Below are 16,703 nucleotides of genomic sequence, written 5' to 3'. Positions count from 1 at the left end.
TTAGAAATATATTCTACAGCTTCAGTGAGTAAAGACAATCACATCCTATGTTGAAAAAAAAGAGGCTCAGAGGCACTGCATATCTCTGGAAAAGTGAATGAACACCCTAAACATGGGCTTTTATCATGACCTCCACTAATCACCAACATGTGCCATCATCAATATGAAGGATGGCAACTAAGGTGCACAATTGTTTTCTGTGCTCAGCTTTCCACTTTGTTTCACTCATGTTTCTAGATCTTGACAATTCTTTAATGTCAACACTCTATGCATTCTCTAATTATGTTCCTCTATTTTGCCATCTATCATGTCCTCCGGGATTAAATTAATCTGTCATCAGAATCTCTGAGTACGTAACTAGCAAATCTCGTTTTCCTTTTCACTAAGCTTTCTACCAAGGTTCTTCTCTACCTCCCATCATCTCATGTATTCTTTCTTTTGAGATCATGTCTTTCAAAGGATGCATGAGATGATGGGTAGGAAACCTAGTCAAAAGGAAAATGAGATTTGCTGGTCATGTACTCAGAGGGTCTAGTGGCAGCTTAGCTAATTTAGTAGCAGAGAGCATGACAGAAGAAAACAGGACATCAAAACATAGTCAAGATCTGTAAACATGGGAGAAGCAAATCATGTAATATGTTATCATTTACATTGTGATATTGTAACCCTTTGTCCGGGATTTTACTGCTTCCCTTAGGACAATACAAATATTTCTTATCTGGGTGGTCTTCACAGGCATATTCCTCCTTCCTGCAGATTCCAAGGTGTGAGTTTTTTCTACAGGGGTGAAGGTACTCCTTTGTAGCCCAAGCGATGGTGGGCTATCCCTTGTGTGTATATTTCTCTGCAGTTATCTTAGCTGCTGGGACAAACAGGATGGACACAGACTGGGTGATCAAATAAAATTTACTGATTATCTCAAAAACTTCCTTCAATGTTCAATAGGAACTCCACAAATGAAACTGTGCAATGGGAATATTTACACTGCCCTCCTGGGTTCGGTGCTCGTGTCCTTTTCTCAAGTTCCTGGGAGGGAGCTTAACACTTTTCCTCTCAGTGCATTAACTGTCCCAGTGGGTTAGGGAAATCTTATTGGGGGAATCCCCTGAATCCTAGAAAAATCCTGAGTCCAAAATTCTCTCTCTTGCTCTCAGCCTGTGTCCTGGTCCCTTAGGGTGGAGATTCTGAGGGTCTTCCTTCTTCCAAACTTCCAATACATGTGACTCTTCTGAAGGAAAAGTCTGATGCAGACAGGAAACCACCTATACCAGCCTAGCTTCCCTGTGAGCAGAGGTGGATCAAAAGCCTTCTCACAACAAAAAGAGGAAAAAACTTTTTCTGCCCCAAAATCTCTTTGGCTGGGGTGATGCTGTCATGGGTCTTGCCCCTTCTAAGGGGTAGAAAAAGGCTCAAAGGTCTCCAGCCCCTGTCCTTTGGATCTGGGGAGATAGCCCTCACCAAAAGGTCCAAGATTTCACACCAGTCCATCTCCAAAATTAGTAGCTTTCTTAAGACAGTCTCTCTCAAAAAGGAGGCAGATCCTTACAGGCAGGGAGTGCACAGTTAGGGATCTCCTCAGTAAAAAAAGAGATTTGAGTGGGATAAGTAGGCCTCACTTAACACTGGGGAATCCAAAATCAGCTCCTTACTCCTCAAAAGCTAAACCAAACTACCCACACTTATTTATTTTCCGCTTTTCAGCACTTCAAAGCAGATTACATCCTCCTAACCTAGCTGCCCCCCCCCCCCCCCCGAAATAGAGACCATCAATCACAGCCATCCTTAAGAGGAGGGGCTGCACAGGACTGATGTCTCCCACTAAGCTGTTAAATCCTATGGGCCTCATTTTCTAAAGTATTGCAGGCCTACGATACTTTAGAAGATGAGGGGCGGGGGGCCAAAACGGGGGGCGGGCCTGCGCTAGCCGGCAGCGATCACACCATCGCGGTGCGATCGCTGCCTGTTTCGCACCCAATAGCGCCACCATAGGAGGTGTAGCTATTGGAAGCGAAATAGGCAGTGAAAAGGCACCTACCTTTTCGCTGTCTGCAGTGTCAGCGCAGAGTTGGCCCCGGTGACGCCCCGACTCCTCCTCTTCCGGGGCCGACTCCGCCCCCATCCTGGTATTGCACGCGATAAGGGACTTTTCGCGTGCGAAAGGTCCCTTATCGCGTGCGAGCGGCTTGGAAAATGAGGCCCAATGGCAGGAATCTAGAGCCATCTAGTGGCTGACCAGGAGGTTGCCACAATATATAGAAGCTCATTTTTCTTTTTGGATATGCAAAGTTGCTTGTAACATTTTTAGTCTGTGGGTTGCCCTGAAATAAGCAGCCTAATCCCAGGAGTGTCAAATCCAGGCCAGGCATGTTCTCTTCGGGTTGAGCCCTCAGGTGCTAGTGGCCAGCGAGGCATGGACAATGGGGGTAGGCCCCAACCTGGACAAGGAGCGAGAGGCCTGACACAGGATAGGAGCAGAAACTAACTATAAATCCAGAAGACTGGGAAGTAGAACTCTAGGACCGCTGAATGTAGAAGCTGAATGAAGATGCTGACAATACTGGAGTCTTCTGGAATAGAGGCGAAGCCAGAGTATGAGGACCAAGTTCTGGCAACTGACTGCTGAGACTGTCTCAGTATAAGAACAAGTTTATACAAGAAACAAGATGGCCACCAGGGGAAAGTGAGGAGCACAGAGCTGGGAGGACTAGACAAACAGTTCAGGTGGCTCACAACGCCACCTGCAGGCCGGAGGAGCACTCGGCAATGGATCCTTATATTTCTTTACTGACAACCTCAGCATCTGGAATTAGGCAGAGGAAGCCCACTGAAAGCAAGTCAAAGTGAATGCTTTACAATAGTTGTTAGGAACGCGACTACGTATGCAGATATTGTTGAGTTAGGTCTAAGTGGTACTTTAAAGGCCAATGCTGCTGTTTTCAGTGGGAAATGCATCAGTGATCCTTTAAAAGTGGCTTTTACATTGGAAATTTTAGACACTTTAAAAACAGGGTAGGATGTTAACATTTTGTGGGTGCTATCTGGTAAAATAAAAGAAGAGTATTTGTTTTAGCTATTTTTCAAAAAGTGGAAAAGTTTTAAATACGTCTGAATTTCTCCTCCAGGAGGTAACATAAGATGATTTGTAACAGCAGCAGCAGAGCTCAGAACTGAACTTATACCAGCCTCAATCAGGAATAAATATACTCATAGAAACATAGAAATGACGGCAGAAGAAGACCGAATGGCCCATCCAGTCTGCCCAGCAAGCTTCACACATTTTTTCTCTCATTCTTATCTGTTTCTCTTAGCTCTTTGTTCTATTCCCCTTCCACCCCCACCATTAATGTAGAGAGCAGTGATGGAGTTGCATCCAAGTGAAATATCTAGCTTGATTAGTTAGGGGTAGTAACCGCCGCAATAAGCAAGCTACACCCATGCTTATTTGTTTTACCTAGACTATGTTGTACAGCCCTTGTTGGTTGTTTTTTCTTCTCCCCTGCCGTTGAAGCAGGGAGCTATGCTGGATATGCGTGAAGTATCAGTTTTGGGTTTTTTTTTTCTCCCCTGCCGTTCAAGCAGAGAGCCATGCTGGATATGCATTGAAAGTGAAGTATCAGGCACATTTGGTTTGGGGTAGTAACCGCCGTAACAAGCCAGCTACTCCTCGCTTTGTGATTGCAAATCCTTTTTTTCTTCACCCCTGTCGTTGAAGCTATGCAGGATATGCGTGAAGCATCAGTTTTTGTTTTTTTTTTGGGGGGGGGGGTTTCCCTGCTGTTGAAGCAGAGAGCTATGCTGGAAATGCGTGATGTATCAGTCTTTCTCCCATGCCGTTGAAGCAGAGAGCCATGCTGGATATGCATGGAAAGTGAAGTATCAGGCACATTTGGTTTGGGGTAGTAACCGCCGTAACAAGCCAGCTACTCCCCGCTTTGTGAGTGTGAACCCTTTTTTTCATCTCCCTTGCCGTTGAAGCAGAGAGCTCTGCTGGATGTGTGAAGTATCAGTTATTCTTCTCCCCTGTCGTTGAAGCAGAGAGCTATGCTGTATATGCATTGAAAGTGAAGTATCAGGCATATTTGGTTTGGGGTAGTAACCGCCGTAACAAGCCAGCTACTCCCCTCTTTGTGAGTGCAAATCCTTTTTTCCATGTCTGAGGCTCCGAGAAGCAAATAAAAGGCACGGTTGTGGGTGAATGTTTTTTTATGGACAGGTCTGTGGGTGAAGTGGAGGACATTAATGGAGTGTCTATGGTGGTTCCTCCTTCTGCACTTTCTTAAATATCTTTATTCACACCTTGACAATTTCTTTTTGCCAATTGACTCATACATATCTTCTTTTACAACAGATGCTAACAAAATCTGAATAGTTCCTGCTGTTTGCCCTCAAAATGTAAAGAAGAATTTGGATGAATGCAACGCTAGAAGTTTTGAGTCCTGAGTGGTCTTCTCAAAGAATGAACCCAACAGACCAGGAACAATTTGGCCAAATACTGAATCCTCATATGAGATCTCCTGCACCTTCTATGGTAATTTAACTGCTTATGGTTTCTGCAAAACAGAAATCTCATAAATGTGATACTTTATTGAGTAAAGGTAATGATTTATTTGGAAATTAGATACCTTTAGCGGTTCTGGAAGCAGTGCTGTTAATTTAACTGCATATTCATGGAGTGATGGATGCAAGTGGATGCTGCTGGTGTGCCACAGACGACCAAGCTGTTTCTGGGCAGCTACCGTTACCTTCCTGCATGCAACAACATAGGCAAAGTAATTTAATTCAATGCAAATACGAAATGTCTCTTTCTGGATATACATTTATACATTGGCTTTTTACCAAGACATGATATTTCAAAGAATTACAGATTAAAGAAGGTTAACATATGGAACTTTATTGACTCACTTGATGTACACTGCTGCCTCTAATGCAGAGCATTCAAAAAGTACAAAGCCTGGGGGACATGCAATGAAGTTGCTAGGTGATACATTTATAACATATATATTTATATATAAATATATATACACATATAACATATACATTTAATATAATATAAATATATATGCATATATAACATATACATTTATATATAAATATATATACATATATAACATATACATTTATAAGGTCTTTGTTCTCTGTAAACCGATTTGATTTGATTTGTATCACGAACGTCGGTATAAAAAAGCTTTAAATAAATAAACAAATAAACAAATAGCAGAAAATATTTTTTTTACTCAACTTATAATTAAGCTCTGGAATTTGTTTCCTGAGTAGGTGATGAAAGCTGTTAGTACAGCAGCATTTAAAAAAAGTTTGAGCAAGTTCCTGGAGGAAAAGTCCATAAACCAATATTAAGGTGGAAGTGGGGGAATCCACTGCTTATCCCTGGGATAAGCAGCATGGACTCTGTTTAAACCCTTGGAATCCTGCCAGGTACTTATGACCTGGATTGACCACTATTGGAAACAAGGTTTGATGGGTCTTTGGTCTGACCCAGTATGGCAAATCTTATGTAGGTATATATATGTACTATGTATGTGTGGATTATATACTCTAGTATTGCACAATGTAGTGATAAAATGGAATACTCAGGAATCAACCATTGCAGTAACCTCAAATGGGGATGCTGTGGCATAGATGATATGTTCCTCGTTCCTCCAAAGGCATAGACTTTCTACAGGTCACATCTTTGAAGAGATCACATTGCAGTCCTACATATTTTATCTTAAAAGCTGAGAAAGCACCATTTCGGCGTATGGGATCTATTACCCACATGAAAAAATCCCCACACCATTTGCTACAATTTGTACTTAGCATTGGAGATAATGTAAGTTTGTTTTCAGGCTGTAGCTGACTTATTTCAGAATTTGCTCACAGGGTGAATTTAGTCAGTTCACCCTGAAGCTTAGGAGGGTGCAGCAATCTTCTTGGAAGACGTGATAAGCAATGTAGCTGATCAGCTTTATGACACTGCAAAAGAATCATATGAGCACCTGAAAGAACAACGCCCCAGATACAATAAATAACTTACAGACCAAAGCTGACAGTAATTTCAGAATATTGTTGGTGCATTGGGACCAGACATGTGTGTGCTGTCTGAGGCTGAAGGTGATGAGGGTCTGGATGCTATAACTGACCCGCTAGAAAAACAAAGTATGGCACTCAGGAAATGCTGACATACAAGTGCTGGGGGTGATAGAGCTGACCGCTGCATTCTAAGGATTGCTGCAGGACCTTAATATTATGAGACTGATGCACTGCCTGCTGTGCTAAGAATGCTCTGATTCCCCCATTACTGAAGTGGAATGGAACAGTAAATATTTCATCAAGCCTAACCACTGTTGGCTGCCATGTGAGAATAAGAAAATTGGGTTTGCGGTCCTCTGCTGCCCGGGTACATGCCTGATCGGGCATGTCTGAGCAGCCTTTTGCAGGTGGATGAGAATTATTCAACTACAGCCTGCAAGTAAAATTGACCGCAATAGCCTAAATACCAGGCATGAAGATAGAATGACTCATAAAAGTGCCTGTATTATCTGATAATAAGTATATATAATAGAAATACAGCTAATAAACATACTTAATATGTCTGCACACCAATGCCAGAAATATGCAAATAAAGCAATATATGAAATAAGACTACCTACAAAGGCAGAAGAAGATGGGAAGCCATAGTGGTGCAGGCTGGTTCGGTTATTACCTTGGCTGCTGCACACTGTCCTTGACTCTCAGCCTGGGTATAAGACAGAGGCTAAAAGGACTTGATGAGGATGCCATAAATGATCCGCTGAAGAAAATAAAAGATGACGTGCAGAAATGCTGACATATGTGTGCTGGAAGTAGGGTGAGCACTTGCAGACCTCATACCTGTCTGCAATAAATTAACCTTCACAACACCGTGCATAGAGACACTGACATGTGTGCATTGTCTGTAGGCCACTTGACACCTTACCTACTGCCAAATTTTTGTTGCATCACTGCCCAGGATGCCATAAATGCTGGGCTGACAGAAAAAGGGAAGAAAAATGCCAGAAATCTGCGGGCATACGGGTGGTGGAAGTAGAGCACCTAATGAAACCCAATATGGAAGCGCGATAGCGATCAGTGATTAGCTGAGAGAACGGAGGTGACTCTGCCAGAGATTTGTTTTGGGAACTGCAGAATCTACTCAGAAAAGTTAACCTGTTTCATCCCTTTTGGCTGAAGAATGAAAATAGGAAGGAACGGTGTCTGTGCTTGCAAGCACACAAGTAGGATCAGGAAAAGGATATGTGTAGAGGCTCAAGGGGTAACAGAGGATCCAATATAAGCAACTACCCTACTCACACCAGAACCGTACACAAGCATGATCAGCTTGTTGCACTGGTGGTGGACCCTTGGGCCGAGGTAGGGTTGACGCTACCCATAGATTAAGCCCTATGGGTCCCCACCGCCGGGAGGCGGAGCAGACTAGGAGACGGAGGCCGACTGGAGCTTCGCCAAGACCAGCCCACGTTCGCCACAGGATGAGCCCTTGGGTGCCAGGGCCGGCTGGTCTTAGGCGGGCCTCCGTGAGACGACTCCCAGTGGGTGTTGTAGCAGGTAGCCAGGGACCAGCAGAGGTATTGGAGGAACCGAAGCAGATCCGGACGAGGCAGGGGTCCAGAGGCCCGGGCGCCAAAGGAGGGCCAAACACAGGAGCAGGCGACGCCCGGACAGCAGAAGGCTGGAGTCTGAGAGGGCCAAGTTCAAAGAGATACCGAGGGTGTAGTCGGGAACAGGCTGGAGTTGAGGCAGGCGGCAGAGCTAGTCCATGTGCAGTGGAGTGAGGACCAAGGACTGAAATCAGTCTGGAGCATAGTTTCAATGAAGCAAGGGTCAAAGCCAGTAATCAGTCCTGAGTGTGGTCCAAACGTAGCAGGGGTCAAAGCCAATAGTCGGTCCGAGCAAGGCTGGTAAGGAACCAGGAATGAAATCAGGAACTGGGACCAGGAACAAGGTCAGGTACGGGAACCAGGAACCAGGAACAGGAACCAGGTACAAAGTCAGGAACTAGGATGAGCAACAAGCACACGACAAGCGTGGAGATCTGTTGCCAAGGCAAGGAAGGAGTGGCGGGCCCTGCCTTAAGTAGCAGGGCCTGATGATGTCATCATCCGGGGCCATGGTAGAATTCCCGCTGTGGCTCCTTTAAAAGAGGAAAAAATGTGCGCGCGCCTACCGGGATGCTGTCTGTTGGATGGCGGCGTCTCCCCGCGGCACACGTGGGGAGACACTCCGGAAACTGGAGGAGTCTGTGGAAGAACAGGGAGAGCCAGAGGAGCCCGCAACAGGGCCAAGCGAGGCCGAGGAGGCAGCGGGGGTGCGGGAGATCAAACGACTAGCCACTGCCGCCAGGGAGGATGGGCCCGGTCGTGGGCCTGCCGCCAAGGGGAAATACAACACAGGGAAAGAACATGGGTAGATAGCTGAGGCCTAGAGAATTTGTGCCAGCTTTAGTTGCCTCAAGTTCTGGTAGCAGATCTTCAAGCACTTGCAAGTTGAAATTATCTTTGTTTGAGATTTTTGTAAAGTTCTTAATCCTCTTGAACAGAGCACTCTCAATTGTTTCTGGGCTATCATAGCATTGTTCAAGTCTTTAATACAATTCAGTAAAACCCATTAAGGGATTATGTATGTTCTGAAGATTCATTGCCTATTTCACCAACAGATTAATTTCCTCACTTGAGGTAATATTCAATTCTGAGATAAGAACATAAGAACATGCCATACTGGGTTAGACCAAGGGTCCATCAAGCCCAGTATCCTGTTTCCAAAACAATCCAAGTCACAAGTACCTGGCAAGTACACAAACATTAGATAAATCACAAGCTATTATTGCTTATTAATTACCATAATAGCAGTTTATGGATTTTTTTCTCTAGGAACTTATGCAAAGCTTTTTAAAACCTAGTTACACTAACTGTTGTAACCATATCCTCTGGCAATGAATTTGAGAGCTTAACTATGCACTGAGTGAAAAAGAATTTTCTTCGATTTGCTTTAAATGAGCTACTTGCTAACTTCATGAGTGTTTCCTGGTTCTTCTATTATCTGAGAGAGTAAATAACCAATTTACATTAATTTGTTCAAGTCCTTTCATGATTTTGTAGACTTCTAACATATCCCCTCTCAGTTGTTTCTTCTCCAAACTGAACAGCCCTAACTTCTTTAGCTTTTCCTCATATGGCAGCTGTTCCATACCCCTTATCGTTTTGGTTGCCCTTCTCTGTACCTTCTCCAGTGCAGCTATATCCTTTTTGAGATGTGGTGACTAGAATTGCATATAGTATTCAAGGTGCGTTCTCACCATGGAATGATACAGAGGTATTGTGACATTCTCCGTTTTATTTGCCATTCCCTTCCTAATAATTCCCAACATTCTGTTTGCTTTTTCGATCGCCACATCAAACTGAGCTGATGATTTCAATGTATTATTCACTATGACACTTAGATCTCTTTCCTAAGATAGAACCTAACATTGTGTAATTACAGCAAGGGTTATTTTTAACCTATATGCATCACTTTGCACTTGTCTATATTAGATTTCATCTGCTGTTTGGAAGCCCAATCTTCCAGTCTCTCAAGGTCCTCCTGCAATTCATCACAATCCGCTTGAGATTTAACTACTTTGCATAATTTTGTGTCATCCACAAATTTGATAACCTCACTCGTCATACCTCTTTCCAGATCATTTATAAATATATTAAAAAGCACCGGTCCAAGTACAGATCCCTGAGGCAAATCACTGTTTAGCTTTTTCTACTGTGAAAACTGACCATCTAAACCTACTTTCTGTTTCCTATCGTTTAACCAGCTTGCAATCCACAACAGGACATCGCCTCCTATCCCATGACTTTTTAGTTTTCTTAGAAGCCTCTCATGCGGGACTTTGTCGAACGCCTTCTGAAAATCCAAATAAACCACATCTACCGGTTCACCTTTGTCCACATGTTTATTCAAGCCCTTCAAAAAAAAGCAGGAAATTTGTGAGGCAAGATTTCCCTTGGGTAAATCCATGTTGGCTGTGTTCCATCAAACCATGTCTATCTAAATGAAGTCAGGGTCACTGATCCTTAGTTCCTGAGTCACCCCTTTTTAAATATAGGGGTTACATTGGCCATGTTCCAATCTTCAGGTACATTGGATGATTTTAATGATAGGTTACAAATTAATTGAAATAGGTCTGAAATTTCATTTTTTTAGTTCTTTCAGAACCCTGAGGTGTATATCATCCAGTCCAGGTGATTTACTACTCTTCAGTTTGTCAATCAGGCCTACCACATCTTCCAGGTTCATCGTTATTTGGTTCAGTTGATCTGAATCATCACCCATGAAAACCTTCTCCGGAATGGGTATCTCTCCAACATCCTCTTTAGTAAACACTGAAGCAAAGAAATCATTTTTTTTCTGCGAAGGCCTTATCTTCTCTAAATGCCCCTTTAACCCTTTGATCATCCAACGGTCCAATCGACTCCCTCGCAGGCTTTCTGCTTTGGATATTTTTTTTTAAGTTTTTATTATGAGGTTTTGCCTCTATGGCCAATTTCTTTTCAAAATCTCTCTTAGCCTGTCTTATCAATGTCTTACATTTAACTTGCCAATATTTATGTTTTATCCTATTTTCTTCTGATGGATCTTTCTTCCAATTTTTGAATTAAGATCTTTTGGCTAAAATAGGCTCTTTCACCTCACCTTTTAACCATGCCAGTATTCGTTTTGCCTTCCTTCCACCTTTCTTAATGCATGGAATACATCTGGACTGAGCTTCTAGGATGGTATTTTTTAACAATGTTCACACTTTTTACCTTTGCACCTTTCAGATTTTTTCTAGCTATTTTTCTCATTTTTTCAAAGTTTTCCTTTTGAAAGTTTAGTGCTAGAGCCGTGGATTTACTTACTGTCCCCCTTCCAGTCATTAATTCAAATTTAATAATATTATGATCACTATTGCCAAGCGTTCTCACCATCGTTACCTCTCTCACAAAATCCTGTGCTCCATGAGAATTAGATCTAAAATTGCTCCCTCTCTCACTGGTTCCTGAACCAATTGCTCCATAAAACTGTCATTTATTCCATCCAGGAACTTTATCTCCCTAGTATGTGTTGTGTGTGCCGACTGCGGCAGGCCCGCGACCAGGCCCTCTTACCCCCGTTCACCTGCTCCAGCGCCTGGTTCAGCTTCCCTTTCGGCCAGGGGCTGCCTCCTCCAACTTCAGGCCACTCTCCATGCTCCCAGCTCTGCAGCAGATGTCTCAGCTCCGAGGCAGGCTTCCCCGCATGGTCTGCGGGGAGAAGCCGCCATCTCGCACCACACCCCTCCCTAGGCACGCGCACCATTTCTCCTTTTGAAGAGGCTGCGGCGTGAATCCAACCCGCGGCCCCGGATGATGACGTCACTGGGTCCTGATATATAAGGCTGGGCCTAGCCAGTGCTTCCCTGCCTTGGCAACAGGTCTCGACACTAGTCGTGTGCTTAGTTGCTTCTCCCTGCGATACCTCTTTATTCCTGGTTCCTGATACTTCTCCATTCCTGTTCCTGATCCTGGTACCTGTTCCTGTGTTCCGTATCTACCCTGCTTGTTGCTACTGATTGTCTCCTGGATCTGACCCTTGCTTTGCCAGACTACGCTATTGACTGCCTTCCGGTTTGACCTCTGCCTTGCCTGACTATTCTCTCGCCGACCTCTGATTTTGACCCACGCTTGTCTTGCCACTCTTTCCTGCCTGCCACCTCCCCTGACATCAGCCTGCTTGACAACGCTCTTTTCAACCTCCCTCTGGACTTGGCCTTTCAGGCTTTGGCCTGTTCTTACTCGGGCACCCCTGTTTGCCTTCTGTTCCTTTTGGTGCCCGAGCCCCCAGGACTCCACCTTGTCCAGATCAGACTATCTACTCTTACCACTGCTGACCCCTGGCTGACCTCCTCATCGTCCCACAGAAGACCGCGGACGGAAGCCCACCTAAGTCCAGCTGGCCCCGGTACCCAAGTGCTCAACCTGCAGGGAACGAGGGCTAGTAGTGGCGAAGTTCCAGCCTGCTGATGGTGGGGTAATTGAAGTCTCCCATTATTACTGTACTACCAATTTGGTTAGTTTCCCTAATTTCTCTTAGCATTTCACTATCAGTCTGACCATTGGCCCACGTGGGCAGGAAGAAGGTAAAGGGAAGTATTACTGAGGCTGTGGGACACCGGGAGCTGCAACACACCAGCTGGTTTTATTAATTTTTTTTTCTCCCTTGGGTGCCTGCTGATGCTGCCTGCTTTTTATTGGCTGCAGTGTCTTGCAAACAAATTTGGGTGGGCCTGAATGGAAAGTGGGTGGGCCATTGTCCACCCAGGCCCACCCATAGCTACGCCACTGGTGCCGAGTGATTGGAAAAGAGCGGTGGTGATCCCGCTTCACAAGAGTGGAAACAGAGAAGTGGCTGGTAACTACAGGCCGGTTAGCCTCACCTCGGTGGTGGGAAAAGTAAAGGAGTCGCTGTTAAAAGAAGGAATAGTGAACTATCTACAGTCGGAAGAATTGCTGGACCAGAGGCAGCATGGAGTCACCAGGGGAAGATCCTGTCAGACAAATCTGATAGACTTTTTTGACTGGGTAACCAAGGAATTGGATCAAGGAAGAGCACTCGATGTCATCTACTTGGACTTCAGCAAAGCTTTTGATACGGTTCCGCACAGGAGACTGGTGAATAAAATAAGAAGCTTAGGAATGAGTGCCAAGGTGATGGCCTGGATTGCAAACTGGTTGATGTACAGAAGACAATGTGTGATGGTAAATGAAACTTACTCTGAAGAGAGAGCGGTGTTGAGTGGAGTGCCGCAAGGGTCGGTGTTGGGACCAGCCCTGTTCAATATCTTTGTGAGCGACATTGCGGAAGGGATAGAAGGTAAGGTTTGTCTTTTTGTGGATGACACTAAGATCTGCAACAGAGTGGACACGCCAGAAGGAGTGGAGAGAATGAGACGGGATTTAAGGAAATTGGAAGATTGGTCGAAGATATGGCAGCTGAGATTCAATGCCAAGAAGTGCAGAGTCATGCAAATGGGGTGTGGAAATCCAAAAAAACTGTATTCGATGGGGGGAGAAGGGCTGATGTGCATGGGGCAGGAGAGACAACTTGGAGTGATAGTTTCTAACGATCTGAAGTCGGCTAAACAATGTGACAAGGCGATAGCTAAAGCCAGAAGAATGCTGGGCTGCATAGAGAGAGGAACATCGAGTAAGAAAAGGGAAGTGATTATCCCCTTGTACAGGTCCTTGGTGAAGCCTCACCTGGAGTACTGTGTTCAGTTCTGGAGACCGTATCTCGGAAGGGACAGAGACAGGATGGAGGCGGTCCAGAGAAGGGTGACCAAAAAGGTGGAGGGTCTTCATCAAATGACTTATGAGGAGAGATTGAAGAATCTAAATATGTACACCCTGGAGGAAAGGAGGAGCAGAGGTGATATGATACAGACTTTCAGATAATTGAAAGGTTTTAATGATCCAAAGACAAAGACAAACCTTTTCCGTTGCAAAAAAATCAGCAGAACCAGGGGTCACGATTTAAAATTCAGGGAGGAAGACTCAGAACCAATGTCAGGAAGTATTTCTTCACGGAGAGGGTGGTGGATGCCTGGAACGCCCTTCCAGAGGAAGGGATGAAGACCAAAACTGTGAAGGATTTCAAAGGGGCGTGGGATAAATACTGTGGATCCATAAAATCTAGAGGATGTGAATGAAGAAAAGAGGCATGGGGGTGGCTTGCGGGAATGACGGCTACTACCTGGAGATGAATATCCTTATTCAATAAACATACACACGGTTAATGCGACTCCAATATTGCTCTATGCTTCAACAGCAAGAGGAAATGTGGAAAAAAGGATTTGCATCCACATAAAAGCAGGGGAGTAGCTTGCTTGTTATGGTGGTTACTACCCCAAAACCAAAAACGACTGATACTTCACTTTCAATGCATATCCAGCATAGCTCTCTGCTTCAACGGCAGGGGGAATGAAGAAAAGATGTTTTATATTCAGACATCTACCAACAAGGACTGAATTACATAGTCTGGGTAAAACAAATAAGCATGGGTGTAGCTTGCTTGTTACGGCAGTTACTACTCCAAATCAAGCCTGTTCCCTGTACGTACCTGGATCAGTCCAGACAGTGGGTTATATCCCCCGACCAGCAGATGGAGTCAGAACAGAGTTTGAGAGCGTCAGCATATAGAGTAGTGCACCCTCTGCTGGAGCTCAGTATTCTTCTGACTCCAGCAGATGTGAGTGGGGGGGTCCACTAGCTCCCCCAGATTGACAGGGTTTCTTCATTTTTGGTTCTTTCCTTCTTTTTTTCCACAGTATTTCCCTGTCATGTTTCTCTTCATTTTGGATCCTTAAAATTAAAAAAAAAAAAAAAGACTTTTCAATTTTTGAGGAGGCGTGTGTCTGTGGCTCTGCCTTCTCTATTCTGTACTCCTTTCCTCTTCCGTTGGGGTAAGTGGAAGTTTTTTGAGTTTCTTTCTCCACAGGTTTGCTTCTTTTTGGTGGTGCCCCGTGGATGCCGGTGGTTCCGGCCGCTCCACGCGTCGTTTGTGGGTCCCGCGGTTCGCAAGCTCCGCCCGTGGGTGTGTGCTCAACTGAAATGGGGGTTTTCCCCTGCAGTTCCTGGACCCCTTCGGTGGGTTGTCAGGGCCATTCCAGGCCCCCCCCCCCCCCGCGGCACTAGCTCGTTTTTGGCCCCCCCCCCCCCCCCCCCGAGGCTTTTTTCCCGGTGCTGACATGCCGCAGTCCTCGAGGTGTGAGGCCTGGGGCAAACCAGGGAATCAATTTCTGAGGGAGGGGCTTTGTTAGCGGTGCTTCCCCGATGGGGAAGGCACCCTGCAGTCCTCCGGTGCGATTTCGGACCTGCCTCCTCCTCAGCCCGGGCGGCGCGGGCCGGCCACGACGCCGCCTTTGGCAGGAACGGCGGCCATTTTAGGGGGACAGTGTGAGACAGACTCGCTCCCAGATGCAGACAGGATTGGTTGCACTGGCTCTCAACAGGCTTTGCCCCCGGCGGGGGGTTTGCCCGACCGGGGCTCCCAGGACGGTCCCTCCCCAGGGATTCCAATCAGCTCCCCGTTTTTCTCACCTGATTTTATTCTGGCAATGCACATGGCTTATTTGCAGGGTATGGGAGCGCAGGCGCCGAATCCCCTGGGGGCCCCTCCCCCCAAGGTTCCTAAACTTGCTGTTGGTCTCACCGCCTTGCCCGTTACGCCTGGATCCCTGCCGGGACCCTCTCCCGTGCCACCCCGGCGTACCACGGGGGCGGCTTCGCCGGTGAGAGACGACTCCCCGGAACCCCCGGAGGCGCATCCGGATGGACATACGGAGGGGGACGACCCTCGAGCCCTACGGATTTTTCAAAGAGAAGAGCTGGATGAACTCATCCACCATATTATTCAGGAGCTGGACCTCGACCCACCTCCAGATCCGCCGATCTGGAGGTGGGTCGAGGTCCCTATCCATGAGTCTTTCCTACAGCTTCTCACTAGGGAGTGGGACACTCCCAAGGCGTCCTTGAAAGTCACACGCGCCATGGAAAAGCTATACCCGCTCCCTTAGGATTTTTTGGATCTTATCAAGGTGCCCAAGGTGGATTCAGCAGTGTCGGCAGTGACCAAGAGGACGACCATCCCGGTCACGGGTGGAACAGCCCTGCGGGATATGCAGGACCGTAAACTAGAAACCTTCCTCAAGAGGGTCTTCGAAGTCTCCGCCCTAGGTATGCGGGCCGTGATGTACAGTTCGCGCGCGCAAAGGGCCAGCTTACTCTGGGTACAGCAGCTTTTCACCTCTCAGGAGTTGCCCCCTGAAGAGGCCGCCCAGGCGGACCGTCTGGAATCTGCCATAGCATACGGGGCAGACGCCTTGTATGATCTCTTTCGCGTAATGGCGCAGTCCATGGTTTCGGTTGTAGCAGCCCGACGGCTCTTGTGGCTTCGCAACTGGGCGGCGGATGCTTCCTCCAAGTCGAGCCTTGGCTCCCTCCCCTTTCGGGGGAAGTTTTTATTTGGAGAGGATCTGGATCAGATCATCAAGTCACTGGGGGAAAATTCGGTGCATCGGCTGCCGGAGGATAGACAGCGTTCATTCAGGTCATTTTCTTCCGGTAGAACCAGGGCCAGGGCACAGCGACGTTATAGGTCTTACCGGCAGTCCGGTTCCCGGATACAGCCGACAAGATCCCAGCCTTGGTCTCGTTCCTTTTGTGGGCGGAGGCCCGCGAGAGAGGGTCCAGGGCAGGGAAATCCGCCCACAAAGTCATCCCAATGATGCCAAAGGAGCCCACTTCTCACCTCCCCGGATCGGGGGCCGCCTCATGGACTTCTACGAGGAGTGGGCAGTTATCTCCACGGACCAGTGGGTGCTGGACACCATAAGAGATGGTTACGCCTTGGAGTTTGTCCACCCCCCGAGGGACCGGTTCATCTTCTCCCCCTGCGGTTCGGATCTCAAGAGGATAGCGGTTCAACAAACACTAGACCGACTGCAGGAAATAGGGGCCATCGTTCCCGTCCCCTTCGAGGTGGGCTTGGGCCACTATTCCATTTACTTTATCATTCCCAAAAAGGACGGTTCCTTTCGGCCCATCCTGGACTTGAAGGAGGTAAACAAGGCCCTCAGGGTCAGCCGGTTCCGCATGGAGACTCTT

The 16,703-nt window shown here is 46.5% G+C and overlaps 1 protein-coding gene across 3 annotated transcripts in view; it reads right to left on the bottom strand.

Moving 5' to 3' along the window:
• The window catches only part of AGXT2 (alanine--glyoxylate aminotransferase 2), a 145,236-nt gene that overhangs the window by 82,758 nt on the left and 45,775 nt on the right, over window positions 1-16,703 (bottom strand). For all 3 annotated transcript variants that reach the window (XM_029578964.1, XM_029578973.1, XM_029578982.1), the window contains exon 4: window positions 4,623-4,746. In XM_029578964.1, the coding sequence (XP_029434824.1) occupies window positions 4,623-4,746 (124 nt within the window). The remainder of the gene's footprint in view (window positions 1-4,622; window positions 4,747-16,703) is intronic.

The sequence above is a fragment of the Rhinatrema bivittatum genome, chromosome 1 (genome assembly GCF_901001135.1).
Source record: "Rhinatrema bivittatum chromosome 1, aRhiBiv1.1, whole genome shotgun sequence".
In the NCBI taxonomy this organism is placed as follows: Eukaryota; Metazoa; Chordata; class Amphibia; order Gymnophiona; family Rhinatrematidae; genus Rhinatrema; species Rhinatrema bivittatum.
Note: the sequence above shows the minus strand (reverse complement) of the source record. Positions and strands in the feature narration are given on the sequence as shown.